Raw genomic sequence first — 18471 nt, 5'->3', positions numbered from 1 at the left:
TAATTACATATGCACATATAATATATACATATACATACATATACATATACATATATGTGTTTTTAGGACTTCAATGGAAAGAACCTCCCATTGGAGGTGCTCTAACAGACCTCAACCCTTCTTGAATCAAAGTATCTTTTGTTGATTCAGAGGATAAACTTTTTAAGTGGACAAAAATAATAAGATTCTAAATTAATGAAGTAGATTTCTTAACAATTGGGGGCTTCGATCAGCCAGGATTAGCTCTCGCCTCTTCCTGTATGATGCAGCTGCAGCTCACCCTGCGACTTCAGACGATCAACACGAGATCGCTACCACCTCCTCTCCTTCATTGGATTAGGAACTTCCTTTTTATTTTTGGGTTTTATTTCCTTTTGATAAGTTTAGTAGTTTTCTATTTACGAAAAGGAAACTCATTAATCCCTTTAGGGTTATGATTTTCTTAGCTAGTTTATAAGGAGCTTTCATAGGTTATTGTTTGATACGATTTTGATAATAAGAATTATAAGGTTTTGGTTTTAAAAGAGCTTTGCAAAAGGCACTGCGAAGAGTATTCACGTCCTATTAATCTTGTTTTCGAATTACCTTCGAACACAAGTTACCGGTTTCGAAATCCAACCCTTGATCTCTGAATCATATAGCTTCCACTCTCCATTAGTTGGTATCAGAGCCAGAACGTTTCTGGATTTTTCTTCTACCGTTATCATGACAAAAAAAACGACAGAAGGAACTTCTTTTGACATGGCCGATTTACGAGCCCTATTGATAGAGTTGCAAACATCCTTCCAGTCATCGATGCAGACTCAATTCAACAATTGGGCGAATCATTGGGGACTCGCTTGGACACCATGACCACAATTCTCACTCGCCTGGATCCTCAGAACCAGCAAGTGGCTAATGTGCAAAACCTTCCCATTCAACCGCCTCGTGACCAACATCGCCCACCTCCACCACACCAAATACGACCACAGCAACAACTTCCTCCACCCCAACAACAAGATCTACGCCAGCAACATAGGAACCAGCATCAATATCCACCCGAAGATGACGAAGATGACCAGCATTGCCGCGTTTTCTTCGAAGATTTGCGACAACGGGATCGCTATGATCACTGCTGGGAAAATAGTTTCAAAGTTGACATTCCAGAATTTCACGGTGGCCTCCGAGGAGATGATCTCGTGGATTGGATAATGGCGGTTGAGGAAATTCTCGACTTTAAACAAGTCCCTCCAGCTCGACGTGTCTCGCTTGTGGCAATGAGATTTTGTGGTCATGCTGCTACTTGGTGGAAGCAATTAAAGACTACACGTTCTCGTATGGGTAAAACACCTATCCAATCCTGGGAAAAATTGACGAAGCATCTTCGCCAAACGTTCTTCCCGCACAGCTACAAACGGACTATGTACACCAAACTTCAAAATTTGTGCCAGGAAAACCGAAGTGTGGACGAGTACGCTGAAGAATTTGCCTTATTATTGACTCGTAACGAGATTAATGACAGTCAAGTTCAGTTGGTGTCTCGTTTCATTGGAGGGCTACGACCTCAGTTACAAACCGTAATGACACAATTCGATCCTTCAACGATCGGAGAAGCTCATAGGCGCGCAACTTCACTTGAACAGCAATCACGTTCGTCGAACTGGAATACACCGTCCAATCGTAATCGTAGTCAAGACCAAGCCGGAAGCACGACACCGACAACATCTTCTAAAGAAGCAACGGATACAGCGAATTCTTCGACTAAACCGATCGGCACAAGAAGAACAACAAGTTCGTCGTTCAACACGACCGAATGCTCTTCGTTGTTACTCCTGTGGCGAAGCAGGACATCGTCAGACAGCTTGCCCTCATGCAACACGACGTGGACTCCTCATTGATGATGCCACACAAGAGCTTGATGTGTATGATTCTCAGGAGGAGAATGACCAGGATAACGATGACATCCATCCTACCACAGGCGACAGCGGACATCTTCTTGTTCTGCGACGAACCTGCCTCACACCGCGACGTCTTGATGATAAGTGGCTGCGAACTAATATTTTCGCTCAACTTGTACCATCAAAGGACGTGTCTGCACCTTTGTCATTGACTCCGGTAGCAGCAAAAACGTCATCTCCGAAGCGGCCGTAGACAAGCTAGGGATCACTCGAGAAACACATCCCGCACCATATACTCTAGGATGGTTAAACGACATTGTCAGTTTGCGTATTTCTCAATGTGCCCTCATTCCGTTTTCCATCGGGCCATATTACCAGGACCGTATCTATTGCGACATAGCTCCTATGGATATCAGTCATTTATTACTCGGAAGGCCATGGGAATATGATCGCAAGATCATACACTACGGTGTTGATAACACATACCAATTTATGTGGGATTCACATAAAATTTTGCTCCTACCATCCAAAGAGACACAGCCGATGACATTACCTCCCGAACCTATCAATCCAACTCCTCCAATATCACCAGCCGTTCATACATCCTTAATATGTTCCTATGAGGCGTTTAAGTCAGAACTTCACTCTGAAGGTAGAGAGTTTGCCCTAATACCGTCAACCAGCACTCATCTTCCATCCAAGACAATACACAAAGATATCGCTGCAGTCTTGGACGAGTTCACTGACATCTTCCCAGCCGACTTACCTACTTCTCTCCCTCCTTTACGGGATATTCAACACCATATCGATCTAGTTCCAGGGGCAACATTACCTAACCGTCCTCACTACAGGATGAGCCCTGATGAACACGAATAACTTCGCAGGCAGGCAGAGGAGTTACTCTGAAAGGGTCATATCCGCGAAAGCTTATCCCCTTGTGCGGTACCGGCTCTTCTCATCCCTAAAAAGGATGGATTGTGGCGTATGTGCGTTGACAGTAGAGCCATTAACAAGATAACCATGCGTTACCGCTTTCTGATACCTCGTCTTGATGATCTCTTAGACCAGATCGGCTCCGCGACGATTTTCTCTAAAATTGATCTGAAGAGCGGTTATATCATCAGATACGAATTAGACCTGGTGATGAATGGAAGACAGCATTTAAAACCCATGAAGGATTATTTGAATGGCTTGTTATGCCTTTCGGACTTTCGAATGCACCAAGCACTTTCATGCGTATCATGAATCAGTCGCTCAGGCCGTTCATTGGGAAATTTGTCGTAGTATACTTTGACGATATACTCATCTTCATTTCCTCTATTGATGACCACTTATCTCACTTGCGTGATGTTCTATGTGTCCTTCGTCGAGATCAATTATTTGCTGCAGAACATAAGTGTGAGTTTGGCGTTCCAGAAGTTCTTTTCTTAGGATATGTTGTCTCTGGTCAAGGGTTGGCGATGGACAAATCGAAAGTAGAAGCAGTCCGTTCGTGACCGGTTCCTACTACCGTCTCAGAGGTTCGGAGTTTCCATCGATTAGCATCCTTTTATCGTCGGTTTGTTAGCCCTTTTAGCACCATCATGGCTCCTATTACCAGTTGTATGAAGGAAGGCAAGTTCTTTTGGGGACCCGAGGCGACCGCGGCTTTTGAACTCATTAAAACGAAGTTGACGACTGCTCCTATTCTCGTCTTGCCTGACTTTTCTGAGACTTTCAAATTGCATTGTGACGCATCCAAGCTAGGGATCGGGGCAGTTCTCAGTCAACGTGGTCGGCCGATTCCTTTTTACAGCGAGAAGTTATCGGGTGCACGTTCGCGTTATAGCACTTATGATATGGAATTTTACGCGATCGTACATGCTATCAAACATTGGCGCCATTACCTAGTTCATCGCGAATTTATCTTGTTTACAGATCAGGACGCGTTATGACATCTTGATAGCCAGGCCAAAGTTTCTTCTCGTCATGCCTCCTGGATTACGTATTTGCAACAATTTACCTTCTCTATTCGAAACCAATCGGGAAAAACTAACTGTGTGGCTACTGCTTTAAGCCGGCGCCATAACATACTCACGTTAATGCACAATTCGGTTAGTGGATTCTCGATGCTGGCCGATTTGTATCCTGAAGATAAATTCTTTGCCCGAGTTTTCATGGAAGCCACGACGGGAGTTTCCAAAGATTATACGCTTCAGGATGGATTCTTGTTTCGGGATTCTCGTCTATGTATTCCGGAGTGCAGCCTGCGCTTGAAGATTATACAGGAGCTTCATAACGAAGGTCATGTAGGATGAAACCGCACTCTACAGCTCGCTACTTCTGGCCAGCGATGCGCAGGGACATACAACGCTTTGTCGAGCGGTGTCACGTTTGTCAACTCGGCAAAGGAAAAGCCTCGAATGCTGGATTATATCTTCCATTGCCGCTTCCAACACAGCCTTGGATTGATATAAGCATGGATTTTGTCCTCGGCCTTCCCCGTACTCAACGTGGCCACGACTCTATTTTTGTCGTTATCGATAGATTCTCCAAGATGGCACGTTTTGTTCCTTGTAAGAAGACCTCGGATGCCGTCAACATTGCAGTTCTCTTCTTCCGTGAAATATATAAGTTACACGGATTACCTACCTCCATTGTCTCTGGCCGGGATACAAGATTCTTGGGCCATTTTTGGCGATCTCTTTGGAAATTGCTCGGTACAAGCCTCGATATGAGCTCCGCTTATCATCAGCTCCGCTTATCATCCTCAGACGTATGGTCAAACCGAAGTAACTAATAGATCTCTTGGGAATCTACTTCGCTGTTTGGTTGGTGACAATATTAAGAGTTGGGATAACAAGCTTTGCCAGGCGGAATTCGCTCATAATCATGCTTTCAACCGAAGCTTGGGTTTTTGTCACTTTCAGGTGGTCTGTGGCGTCATTCCTCGAGCTCCTCTCGATCTAACGACACTACCGGATACCACACGGGTTCATGGGGATGCAAGTGACTTTGTGACAGAGTTATTGGACGTTCATCGTCTTGCTCTGGAACATTTTCAGGTTTCTACGGCTCGTTACAAGCGGGATGCCGATAAGAAGAGACACGAGGTGATCTTTCAACCAGGGGATCTTGTGTGGGTTGTCCTCACTAAGGAGCGCTTTCCAGCTCGGGAGTACAACAAGTTGAAGTCCCGTAAGATTGGTCCAGTGGAGATTCTGGCGCGCATTAATCCTAACGCTTATAAAGTTCGTCTTCCTCCGCATTTACGTACATCTGACGTCTTCAATGTTAAGCATATCTTTCTGTATCACGGGGATAATGACGTGCTCGATTCGTGGTCGAATCCTTCCAACCCGGCGGGACCTGATGCAGCTGCAGCTCACCTTGCGACCTCAGACGATCAACACGAGATCGCTACCACCTCCTCTCCTTCATTGGATTAGGAACTTCCTTTTTATTTTTGGGTTTTATTTCCTTTTGATAAGTTTAGTAGTTTTCTATTTACGAAAAGGAAACTCATTAATCCCTTTAGGGTTATGATTTTCTTAGCTAGTTTATAAGGAGCTTTCATAGGTTATTGTTTGATACGATTTTGATAATAAGAATTATAAGGTTTGGGTTTTAAAAGAGCTTTGCAAAAGGCACTGCGAAGAGTATTCGCGTCCTATCAATCTTGTTTTCGAATTACCTTTGAACACAAGTTACCGGTTTCGAGATCCAACCCTTGATCTCTGAATCATATAGCTTCCGCTCTCCATTACTGTAGCAGTGGATTCAGCCAAGAGGGACCTTCACATGCAATGTACGAATGGTAGCGACGAGTCGTAGTGACACGATCTCATCTGCGCGTCGGCTGCCGAATAATTGATTCTCCGGCTAGATAGGAAGTAGACTAAAGGCTACCTTCTCGAAGCGCATCGGGAGAACACTCTCTGTTCCAAGAGAAACCCAGTAACTCCGACTCTATAGTAGACGATAGCATGGAGAAAGAGCGTCGACTATGTGACAGTGTTTGACCCAACTCCCAAGTAGTTCCTAACAATCCAGGAGACACGTTTTTTTTTTTTAACGAGACACGTTCCAATATTGCACTCAACGAAACTGAGGTTCGGTTTTGCCATTTGATGATTGAAAAGAGCCCATCACTCAGTTTTTCCTTAGTCCCGTGAACCAGATTATTAGCCTCAAGCTAAGCTTCAGCATCTGTATCTTCTAGAGATGTTAATATGGGCTACCCAGACCCGTTTAGACCCTGTCCGTTTAGACCCGTTTATTGTCAAGTCCGTTTAGACCCGTTACCCCTTTAAACCCGTTTAATGTTAGCTCATTTATTTTGATAGTATCCGTTTAGGCCCGTTTAATTTTTTTGTGAATTCTATTTTTTGTCAATAATCTTTTGTCATATCTTTATATAATTTTTATTATTTTTTATTTGATTTTAAAACTTAAAATAAATAAAATTCCAATTAAAGCAAAATTTGAAAAAAAAAATACTTTACTTTTATTAAATATTAATCAGTCCATAATATCATAAAAAACATCAACAAATTTTAGTAGGTTTTAAACACAATTATAACCTAAACTTTTTTCTAAAAAAAAAAACACAAACTATATATATTTGTTTTGTAACACAAACTATATATAATATAACTATTTTCTTTCAAAACAAAATTATAAAAAAAAAATATTTTTTGAAAAAAATAATCTTTAAATATATATATATATTTTTTTTTTTTTAAAACTCATAAACGGACTTAAACGGATACCCATTTATTTGGCGGGTATACCCGTTAACGAGACGGGCCTAAACGGACAGATCCGTATAAACCCGTTTATGTTTATATCATAATAAACGGGTCACGGGTCCGCCCGTTTATAGTAAAGCCCGTTAGACCCGCGGGCTTCAAGCCCATTTTAACATCTCTAGTACTATCTTCGTCCAAATCACATCAGCACCCAATTGTACTCGTTCACATATGTACATGCTACGTTTTGGGCAGATTATAAGATTCTATAGTTTGCTAATTTCAGACCGTTGTAATATAGTATTATTCCTAGAGAATTTGTAGTACAATCTCGTGTTTGTCTTGTCCACATGTGCTTTAGCTGCCAACATCATTATTCCGGCCTTTTAGGATTCACCTGCTACCCAAAAGGTTAGAATCAGAGTAAATATGAGTTAACTGTCACAAACTTCATTTCCATGGATTTAGGATTCGATCTAACGAAACGTGCTGGGACTGTTGGGTTTGAACGAAACTGGCTAGAAAAGATTAGATTTGGGTTATTTTACGAAACAATTACACTGAAAGACAGTTTATGTTTATATATATAATACAATAGATCACTTTCTTCTACCAAGACACTTTCTGTCAACAACTTCCCCTTTTCATAATGAATTAGTCTACATGTAACTAAGTAGCTGACCAACCAAACCATTATTTAAGCCGGAATAAACTTCCACCACACATTCCTTATCCAAATTGACGGCTCAGATTAAATTTGGCTTTCTTGACAAGATTTATATCTGTCTCTTTTCCTACCCATTAGATTTGCTTTTACACTTTTTATTTTAACGGTCCAGATCTACTCTATTGGATAAAGCCAAATTCATCATTTCAATTTTTGTGTGTTTTTACTCGGTTGCTCTGAAAAAGTTCTGAAATCGAAACTTTAAGAAATTCTAATCATTCTTAACTTCATCTCTCTCGGATTACTGCTGCTTAATGTTCCAGATTGAGAAAATTTTATTAATTTTCTTATTCTTTTCTATTTCATCATCTTTTTCTTCTTAGCTGAGTTTTTTTTTCAAATTCAAGCATTGCCACTGATAATACAGAGACGATGGCGACGAGGATGAAGACATCGAAGATGAGGTATGAATGTATGATTATAATACAGCACAAAAATTCGTCTAGCACATGAGATATCAACGGAGCCTAATAGAATAACCAAGAACCGTGCGGTAGTGCAAATGGCGACATGCCAGTGTATTATTTTAGAGAGGTAATGGTGGTAGTCTTTGTGGTAGCCTTTGTTCTTCTTCTTTTTTTAATTTCTTTTTGCTTTAGTAGATTTTAAGAATTTGTTGTGTTCTTTGGTTAGATTGAGGTTGAGAATTCAATTGAGAACATTGGAGCGAAGATAGTGAGACCAGCTACTTTCAAACTAATAACATAGCTGGTGATGGAACAATGACTTTGGTTGTTCTTGCGCTAGGTCTCATGATGAAAGTGTAAAAAATTGTAATTTTTGAATGTAGATATATGTCTTTGTGAATTACACAAATCGTTGATTTAGTTAGAATGTGATTTGTAAATTGGACGTTTGTAAAAATTATTCATAAAAATGTTTGTAAGAAGTTTCCAAGTAGATGTTTTGCACTCGATGTACACATTTTTTTTAAAACCGATGTACATGTCGAACCAAGATTGTGTACACATGGACATGTCGAACCAAGATCGTGTACATATCCACGTGGTTACTCAATATACTCGTGTACACATTAGTGAAAACATTAGTAACCGACGATGTTAATTAATTTGTGGACAAGTTTGGGTGAACGCGAGTACATGATTGATCAGAAATTGTGTACAATTAGTAGGCAGGGTGCATAAAAGTAGGTTGTGATCCAGTGTACATGACGCCTGCTAATGAAGACGTCCACGGGTACATGTATCGTTTAACAAATGACAAGGGGTGTGATGGCCAATGTAATGAACATGTAATAGAACCAAAGAGTGGTTTCGTGGGAAATGGTGTACATTTGTTGTGTAGTATACATAACTGTGTACATGTATTTTGTGTATCGGTGTACATGGTTATGTGTTAAACGGTGTACAATATAACTGATGTGTATTTCTGAGCTGTGTACATAAATTATGGGGACATATTAGTAAAGACATTATTAACTGACGATGTTCATTAATTTGTGTATGAGTTTGGGTGTGCTAGAGTACATGGTTATTTAGAAACTGTGTACAATTGGTGTGCAGTGTACATGACGTACATATCTATGTACATAAAAACAAAAAATGCTACATGGAGTTTGTTTACTTTATCCGAAAGAATCAAAATTTAACATGAACATGATACATCTCTAACTCTATCTGAAAAAATCAAAATTTACATAATTAAAATAATTTAGACTTTGCTTTGAATTCTTATGTAGCATAAATTTTGTGTACATATATTCACCAATTAATTATACAATGTTGAAAATTGTAAATCCATGTTACAAATTTCGTAAATGTCTAATTGAATGTTACACCATGGTAAAATGTACATGTCGATATTCGTAAACAAGTGTACAAATTTTGATATTGTAATTAAGTTATTCCTCTTTTATATGATAGATGATACTATATTGATGTTTGTCACATCTTTTGAGTTTATACTTGAAAACTCTTTATACTTCTCGTAAAGTTTCGATCTTGAATCAAGTTTTAAAAAAGTTTTGGCTGCTTGGTATAGTAACATACCTTTCCCAAAAATAATTGTGACATGAGGAGATTCACAGATATAGTGTACACGCGGATATCGTTACAACGGTGTACATGTGGACATCGTTAAAACATTTACCTTTAAACATAGAAAATAGGTGTACATGTCAATTCTATTTTTGGATATTTTAATAACCATTGTATACGTCAAAAATTTTATTACATGCATTCAACCAGTTGTGAAGCAACTCCATATGCCGAAGAACATCTCAAAATGTTTTAATGCCTATTTCTATTGAATAATTGAAATTTGTAGAAAATCAAAATACTTTTTAAGCTGAAGAAATCTACATTAATGTAATCAAGTATGTAATTTATTTTTATTTGCTTAAACATGTTTACATTTAAAAAGTATAGAATGTGTTTTACTATGTATACATCCCCGTGTGTACAGACTTCTCCATCCACGTGTACACTATATTCGATGTACAGCATTACTAAAACACTATCCTCGCTCTCCTAACCATCCCCTTACCCCCATAAACCTTATTGATGTCAACGATAAAGACACATGACTTCCAACATATACCCTTTTAATCTAACAACCGCTAATTCACCCACATGCTTACAACCTCACCACAAACACGATGTGTTTCATTTCTCACATACAACAATTATCACAAGTATTTTTTTTGTCATCGTCACCATCAGTATAGAAACCATTTGAAATATCTCATTGTAATTTGATACTGAAACATTTAAACAATTTTGTACAAATGTACATGTACACATACAATATGTACACATGTACATGTACACATGCATGTATATGTACACATGTACACAATATATACACAACTTTTCCCATCAAAAGTCTTCGTACTGGAATCTTGAAGAGACTACCAAAGTAGGACCCCATTAACTTCTTCATCTCCGGCGTGCCATCAAGTTTGTTCCTCACCCACAACAGATTGTCAATGGTCGAGTACATATTCACCCTCTCGCATGGATACCGGTCAGTCGCGAAAAACCTCTCCGATAGCGCTGCTTTAACATCCTCCACCTCTGCTGTTTCTGAAAACCCAATAAAAAAACCAAAAAAATAAGTCTACAAACGACAACAACAGCTAATCGTCTATCACCTCGAATCGAAACTCACCGTCTGATATCTCTTTTCCACGGCTGTTGCACTTCTTCGCCATCTTTTTTCGAAATCGTGACTTTGTCACTATCGTCTTCTCCGTCGCCTCTCGGGTTTCCCTTTCTCACCTCGGTAAAAGCAACAAAAAGTAAGAAATATAATTTTTTACATCCGGTTAATTAAGACAATCTCTAAAACTGTTGTAGGGGCCCACTCCGAATTTTAAATTTCAAAAGCGTAACCAGAAATAAAAAAACGCCTTTACCAAACTACCCTATCAGTTACACTTTATCAGGGGCAAGTTGAGATTTCTCACACATAAACTGCCTCAGTAGCCACAACTGCCCCACTGTGTAATTAAAACATGGAAACTGTCCTGCAGTGTTAATAACTCTTATTTTATTAAAATCATGTTTGTAATCGGAACTCAGTCTCGTCTTTCAAATCATTTTATATAATATATTCACTAGGTTAAGATCTGCGCCTTGCGCGGGATGAACATTATATATAAAAATTATTTTATTAAATATTTTTTCATATTATGAAATAACATATATATATATATATATATATATTGAATCATTAAAAGTCAGTAACTATTAAATATATAATAAAATTGGTGTAAACATATAAATCAATTTTATTAATCCAAAGAATGTTTTTTCTATTTGATAGGATATAATATTGAATCATTAAAAGTCAGTAACTATTATATATATAATAAAATTGGTGCGAACATATAAATCAATTTTATTAATCCAAAGAATGTTTTTTTATATTTGATAGGATATGTAATTAAATTTAAATGATACTAACATACATAGTATATTTTAGTGTATTTTTAATATTAATGTTAGTTGTCAATGTTCGTTCAAAACTTTTATCAAAAAAAATTGTTCAAAGTAAATTTTGAAACTAAAATATTTATGTATTTTATATGGTTTATAGTTTAATTTAAAACGATATATATATATATATATATATATATATTAATCTTAATAATTAAATTTTAAACCATGGATCACAAAATTTGAATGTGAGACTTTTGACAGTTTTTAGTAATTTATAGTCGTTTTTAAAAATTTTAAATATAACATATACAAAAAAATCTAAATTTTTATTATATGGTTATTGTGGTTGTTTAATTTATTTAATAATTTTATTTAAAGAAATAATATATAGTAGGGGATTTTTTAAAAGATAGTCCTTATGAGAGCGTCTTTTTTTCCTCAGAGCGTTCTGCTCTATGTGAACATGGCTAACTTCACAGAACTCTCCAACAGCAATTATCTCATGTGATGTAACCGTCGCCGCATGTTTGTCATCTCTTTTTCTTTGTTTATTGATTTTTCACTGGCGACTATATATCTCCCACACTACACGAAGCTATCATATGAGAAAAAAACTGTTCCTAGACTTGGACTTTATCATGTGCCATACCAATAATATTATACCATAACACAAAATATACACAGCTAAAGCTTATTAAGATTTTTAAAAACTTTTCTTGTCTCAAGATTAAAACATTTGAATAATGTGGTTTAGGTTCAGTCGGTTTCGGTGGCTCTATTAGCATCGGAACCGGCCAATTTTCCTCTTTTTTCTGTTGTGGTCTATTGCTGTTTCTTTGGGTGCCTCCTTTTGGTGTTTTAGCTTCTGATTTGGTGATATCTAGGGTGTGAGGGATGTCTTCATCCTCAGATTTGTGTTTTTTTGTTTCGAAATTGAAGGTCCAGATTTATAGGATTATCGGTGTGACTCGTCTAAAACCTCTAGCTATGGTACAATCATGTTTTATGTGTGGCTGACCTTCCTTTATTTAGTGTGTGGCTCATATTTTGTTGTCAAGTCTAGGGTTGCATTAGATTTGGGTTGTGGTGCTTTTGTTTTTTTTGGTTGCTTACAGTCATAGTCAATTCGTTTTCGTCTAGTTATAGTTTTTTTGATTCATCGGTGTGAGGTGTACTTGTTGTGGAGATATCTACTAGACCTCTCCTTTATCCACCATGGATTGGGTGAGTGTTTTGGGACAAAGCATTGGTTTGATTTGCAGATCTTCTCTTGCAAGGAAGAGACCAGTTGTAGTTGTAGCTCCGTAAATCGCTATTCTGCCTAATGAGTGTATGCGTGTAAAACATATGAATCTTCGCCGGTGTTTTCCTTTTAGCGTTTCAAGTTCGTGGGTCCTTGAGCCTAGGTGTGTAGTTTTGACTTGGTTCTGCCTCGCCTATGTTTTGCAACAATTTCTAGTGTTGATGAAAGTTTATCCTCGCACATGTTTTTACCGATGTTGCGTCTGTTTTGGTTTGTTGGTGTACCCTTCAGGGTTGGGTTTGCTTAAGTCATTGGTTCTTTGGTTATCCTCTCTAATGCTTATTTTTCGTATTATCCTAACTTATTGTTAATTTTTGTTTTTTTTTTCTTTTGGACTGTTGCTTCCGGAAATATTACTATTTTCTGCCGGTTTTTGTAGTTTACGATGTATTTTAGTACAAAAGATTTAATAAAATTTCAGAGTTAAAAAAATGTGGTTTACAAAAGATTTAATAAAATTTCAGAGTTAAAAAAATGTGGTTTACGAATTACTTTCCTTTCCTTGCTGAATAAATGGATGTACGTATACGTAAGTAGTATTTTATGAATTGTATAAATGGTTGTCTCACGTCTGACCATCACTTGATCTAGTTTAAATGGGTAGCTGACAAAAAAAAAAAAATGTGGCTGTCTCGCACGTTTTGCATGCCATGCAAAAAATGATTAGATATATTTTCAATATTTTTATTATATAAAATTTAACGTATTTAAACATATATATTATATCTAGAGTAGTTTTTATTTGAGAAAGGTTTATTTTATGTAGAATAGTTAAATTTACCAGAAACTTTGAAATTTGTGAATTATATAAATTAGTAAAAATTACCAGTTTTTTTTTTCATATCAAAACAAAATAACAAAAGGAAAAGTATTAGATTTCTGAAAATGAAAATTAAAGTAATATATATATATATATATATATATATAATATTTTTAAGGATGATCTAAAAACACATTTTGTCTAATAGAATATTGATTTTAAATTGTAGCACAAACTAAATAATAAAATGATTAAAAATAATAATATTAAAATGATTAAAAAAGCAAAATTCCAAATTAAAAATGTATGTATTTAAATAACAAAATTTATGAACCTAAGCACTATTCTAAGTTTTTACCACTTAGAATCAAAATTTGTGGAATAAAAAACTTCAAATTTTATCTTTAGAATTTAAGATTCAGACAATAATTTAACAAATTCCACTAAACCTAAAAATGAGCAATTTTTGGAGGAAATATTCCTCAACAATTTTTTCATGAGAATCAGAAGATCCAATGGAATGAATTTAGTTTTTATTCCCTTCAGATTTGTTTGAATCATATTTATTATTTATTCCACTAGTCATATATATCATAATATATTTAAAAAATATATATATATATATATTTGGTGATATTATTTAAAGTGTAAATTTGGTGTGGTAAGTTTGGAAAACTTAAAGTATGTTAGTCTATAGTATTAAAAATATTAAATATGTCACTAGTTTTTCCTAGAGACAAATTATCATAACCACAGTTACAAAAAAAAAAAAAAAATTATCATAACCAAAACATTAGTTTTAACAAATGAATTGAGATATATATAATAATAGGAAGTTTCCTTGTGGAATTTATTACTACAAGCGAACATGATCAATGTATGTCATAGTCAATATATTTATTCACCCATATCCTACTTCGTGCACCAGCAGTGATTATTATCTCCAATACCGGGTGGGGCTTGATTTGTCAATCTTTTTGGCCACGACTCCAACAGTAGTTAAGAAATCCACCCTTAGGAGGTATAATAACAGAAGACTTACTTCCCGGGAGGGTTGGGATGACTGCCGACTCGACTCTTAGAAAGGAAACAGTGGTTAAAACCAAAAGTGAAAAGAGTCAACTCGATATAATTCCTCTCCATCCGCTATTCATTATGCTGTCTTCCAAAAATAATAACAATTTTTATTTTATTTTATTTTTTGTTATTTCTTCCTAGGACTTTTATCCGAGATCCGGATTCGATCCGAGATTCGATCCGGATCCGATCCGAAAATCCAGATATCCGAAGGGGTCGAATCCGGATCCGGATAGTAAAATGTTGGATCCGTCGAAGCCGGATCCGGATCCGGATATCTTAATTTTTTAGTCCGGATATCCGGATCCGTAAGTTTTATTAATAACTATTTCAAAAATAGTAATATCTATATATAAAAATTAATTTTATTTAATATATTTTCATTTTTATAATAGTATATATAAATTTTATGTAAATTTTGTAATATTATACATAGAAATAATTAAAAACATTATATTTTTTTTTATTTTAAAATTATTTTTAATATTTTATATATATTAATATTATTTTTTATTTATTTTAAGGATTCAAATCAGGATCCGGATATCCGCCGGATATTACAATTTTTAGAAGGATATCCGACACCCGGATATCCGAGAACCCCGGTTTCGGATAAGGATAGTAAAATTATGGATTCGCCGGATAAGGATCCGGATCCGGATACCTTAAAATTGCCCGGATATCCGATCCGTCCCAGGCCTACCTACAACTATGTTTATATAAGAAACTAGATTTACTATTACTCTCAAGAATTTTTTTTCTTTGTTCTGGTCTTGGGGCTAAGTTAATGCTGGTACCTTTCCTCCCAAAAATAATCGTTGAAAATTTTCTAACTTAAGCTATAAATGGATAATTGAATCGTTAAAATTTGTATTTAGCTATGCAATTCTAATAATATAAACACTAGGTTAAGATTTGCATTTTGTTCATGACGGACATTGGCTATACAGATTTTTACATATACTATTATTTATTTTGCATTTTACATATTATAAAATACTAAATAATTAATATATTGAATAATTGAGAAGAAAATAAATATTACATTGGTAGGAATACATAAATCAAAATAATTATTTTTTTATTTACAATTTTTTATGATAAATAAATCAAAACAATTATTTTTACCTATTTTCTATGGTTTATAATTAAACTTAAATGATATTAACATACATATATAATATACTTTTTAATATGATTATTTATTAAATAAGATTTGCTATTCATATGATTTTATGATCATTTGTATTTTTGCATTAGAAAAAGGAAGGAATTACTTGATCCAAGCTATAGCCGTTTGGTTCGACTATTGAGAATAGAGTAGAATTTTATGTTTCTGTTTTAACACAAAAACTAGGACTGGACAAAATAACCGGAACCGAAGAACCGAACCGGAACCAAACTGAAATACCCGAAACCGGAACCGGACCAATACCCTCCAATATCCGAACGGTTCCTATATTTTTATATCCGAAATAACCGAACCGAACCGGAACCGAACCGATAACCGAACGGATACCCGAATATATAAAAATATTAATTATATATACATATAACATCATTAAATATATATTTTAAATTTAAAATTCTATTAAAAGTATCTGAAAATATAGTTGAGGATAACTAAATTATTATAAAGTATCCAAACTACCCGAAAATATCTGAAACTATCCGGATAGTTTTATCCAAAATATCCAAATTATCCGAAATATCCAAAGTAATCCGAAATATCCAAATTTTCTTTCTAAATCATCCTAATTATTTGATATTTTACCCTAAATAACCGATATTTTATCCAAATTATCCGAACTACCAAAACTATCCGAACCCGAACCGGATCCAAATGAGAACCGAACTTTTTCCGGATATTTTACGGTTCCTACATTTACTATCCTAACCGAACCAAATCCGAAACTATCCGAACCGAACCGAACCGAAAATAGGTCAAGTACTAAATGGATCCTCTAGCTCATATCCGAACTACCCGAAACCCAAAATACCCGAACCGAACCGAACCGATACCCGAAATGGCCAGGCCTAACAAAAACTATAGACACAAGCTAGATCAAAATTGCATTAGTTTGTAATTTTTTTTCTCTATTTGAATAGATTTAACATTCTTTGAAAAAAGAAGGAATAAAGAAAACTTTGGGAATACAGCAAAAACCCCTTAAAATAAAGCTATATCAAAGTTTTGCATTAGTTTGTAAAAAAAAAAAAAATAACTTTTCTATTTGAATAAATTTTAACCATCTTTCAAAGGACTTTATTCTTATTTGCCCTAGTAACTCTAGCGTTCATACTTATTTACCCCACCTAATAAATTATTTAATTTTTTATTTATTTTAATTACAAAAATGTCAGTAAATACTAAATTACCCTTAATAAACTTACAAAACTACAATTAAACCTAAGCTAACCCTCTAACCTAATCAGAGTTTTTTCTTCTCTCCTCTTCCCCTTAGAACTTGCGTCCCGACCACCCCAACACCACTTTACCCCTTTTCCTTTTGGCGCAAACCCTAATCGACGAAATCACCTATTCTTCTTCTCTTTGTTCAAAATCAATCTGTGCGACGAATCACCTCTCTCTTACAGAAGCTTTCAATTCCGTGTGTCTCCTTCAACAGAAGCCTTCGGTTCCATCTTCCTCATTTTCGAAAATCTGGGTAAGTTTTTTCTTTCTTCCTCTTTCTTTTGAGTTCTATGTTCATTTGTAATGTGGGTTCAAAAATAATTGGTAGAAATTTGTGTGTGAATGGTTAAATGATTATTGGAATGAGAAAATAGAAGCGATTTGAAAGGGAAGCAATGTGGATCTTTCTAGAAATAGGGTTTGAAAGGGAACAGATTTATCTATGCTGATTGAAAGCGATTTGGTTATAGTTCTTATTAGTATTAGTGTTTATGTAATTGTTTGTGTGAAACTTTGGAATGTAATAATACTGAATTGAATGTTGGATAAGTGAACATATGCAGATTGAAAGTCGGTTTCAGTTTCAATTATGATTGAATGTTTTTTGTTACAGGATATCCAGAAGATCGAGATAATGACAAGACCAAAGCGTGGAGGAAAGAAAAATACTAAGCAGAAGAAAGGAAAGTCTACAAAAAGAAACATTGCTCCTGTAGAAGAACAACATGTAGAAGAGTTTTCAACTGGAAATGATAGGGATGATCTGTCAGCACATGAAAATGAGACTGATCATCCTGCACAGGAGAATGAGACTGATCATCTGTCAGCGACATCTCAGGTACTCATTCCCAAAATTATTTCTCTCGTTTTAGTTAAAAAAAATTGTTATTGTTGGTGTATTACTGGTGCAACTAGTATTACAAGGAAAAAAAATTATATGACCCTTATTCCTTCTGGACAGATTAATAAATAAAATGTTAATATAATTTTATATGGTTTTCAGGAATGCCAACCATTGCCACCTGATGTGCTATACTTCAAGAACACCGAGTTCACCAAGAAATGCAAGATACAAAGCAAGTGCTATGTGAGTAACACGGTGGCTACCATCAAGACGCTTAAGCCTGAGTTGAAGTGGTTCGAGAACCACCCTCAGTTTTGTCATATTTTTCACATGCCCGATGAACCATACTTGAAGCTTATGGGTGTGTGGATGCTTCTATTGCGAACCATTCCCTTAGTAGAGGGAGAGGACACATCTTGGTTTGCGGTTAATGGCGTGCCCATCCGGTATTCCATCAGAGAGCATGCACTCATCTCAGGTTTGGACTGCAGTGGATACCCGGATAAGTATGAGGAGTTGGGGAGCTATGAGTTTGTAGATAGGCATTTTGTGTCACACAAAGCGATAACCATGAAATCTGTTGAAGAGAAGCTGTTGAGCATGAGAGCGTGTGGGGATCGACTCAGGATGGCGGTGCTCTACTTCTTGGGCACTGTTATCAGAGGGAGGGGAAGGTATAATGCCCCCTTTGACTCTTTCATTCTAAGAATCGTCAACGATGTGGAGGATTGCAAAACCTTTCCTTGGGGTCACTTGACGTTTGATGATAATATCCGGTCCATTAATCGCTTGATGAAGCGTCTCAATGGGAAAGCTAAGAAGAATATCAACTTTC

At 35.9% G+C, this 18471-nt stretch overlaps 1 protein-coding gene across 1 annotated transcript; it reads left to right on the top strand.

The window, feature by feature from the left end:
* Positions 1 to 848: 848 nt before the first annotated feature.
* On the top strand, positions 849 to 2753 carry LOC106314555. Its single transcript, XM_013752413.1, has 3 exons — positions 849 to 1770; positions 1826 to 1957; positions 2065 to 2753. The coding sequence occupies exons 1-3, from the start codon at positions 849 to 851 to the stop codon at positions 2751 to 2753; spliced, it is 1743 nt and encodes a 580-aa protein (XP_013607867.1).
* The last annotated feature ends 15718 nt before the right edge of the window (positions 2754 to 18471 follow it).

The sequence above is a fragment of the Brassica oleracea genome, chromosome C9 (genome assembly GCF_000695525.1).
Source record: "Brassica oleracea var. oleracea cultivar TO1000 chromosome C9, BOL, whole genome shotgun sequence".
NCBI lineage: Eukaryota > Viridiplantae > Streptophyta > Magnoliopsida > Brassicales > Brassicaceae > Brassica > Brassica oleracea.
Note: the sequence above shows the minus strand (reverse complement) of the source record. Positions and strands in the feature narration are given on the sequence as shown.

Excerpts from the sequence above, each read along its gene's own strand:
- LOC106314555 (XM_013752413.1), top strand. The coding sequence starts at position 849 with ATGACCACAATTCTCACTCGCCTGGATCCTCAGAACCAGCAAGTGGCT. Across the intron at positions 1,771-1,825 it reads CGGCACAAGAAGAACAACAA|GACATCGTCAGACAGCTTGC; the intron begins GTTCGTCGTTCA and ends GTGGCGAAGCAG. Across the intron at positions 1,958-2,064 it reads TGACATCCATCCTACCACAG|GACGTGTCTGCACCTTTGTC; the intron begins GCGACAGCGGAC and ends GTACCATCAAAG.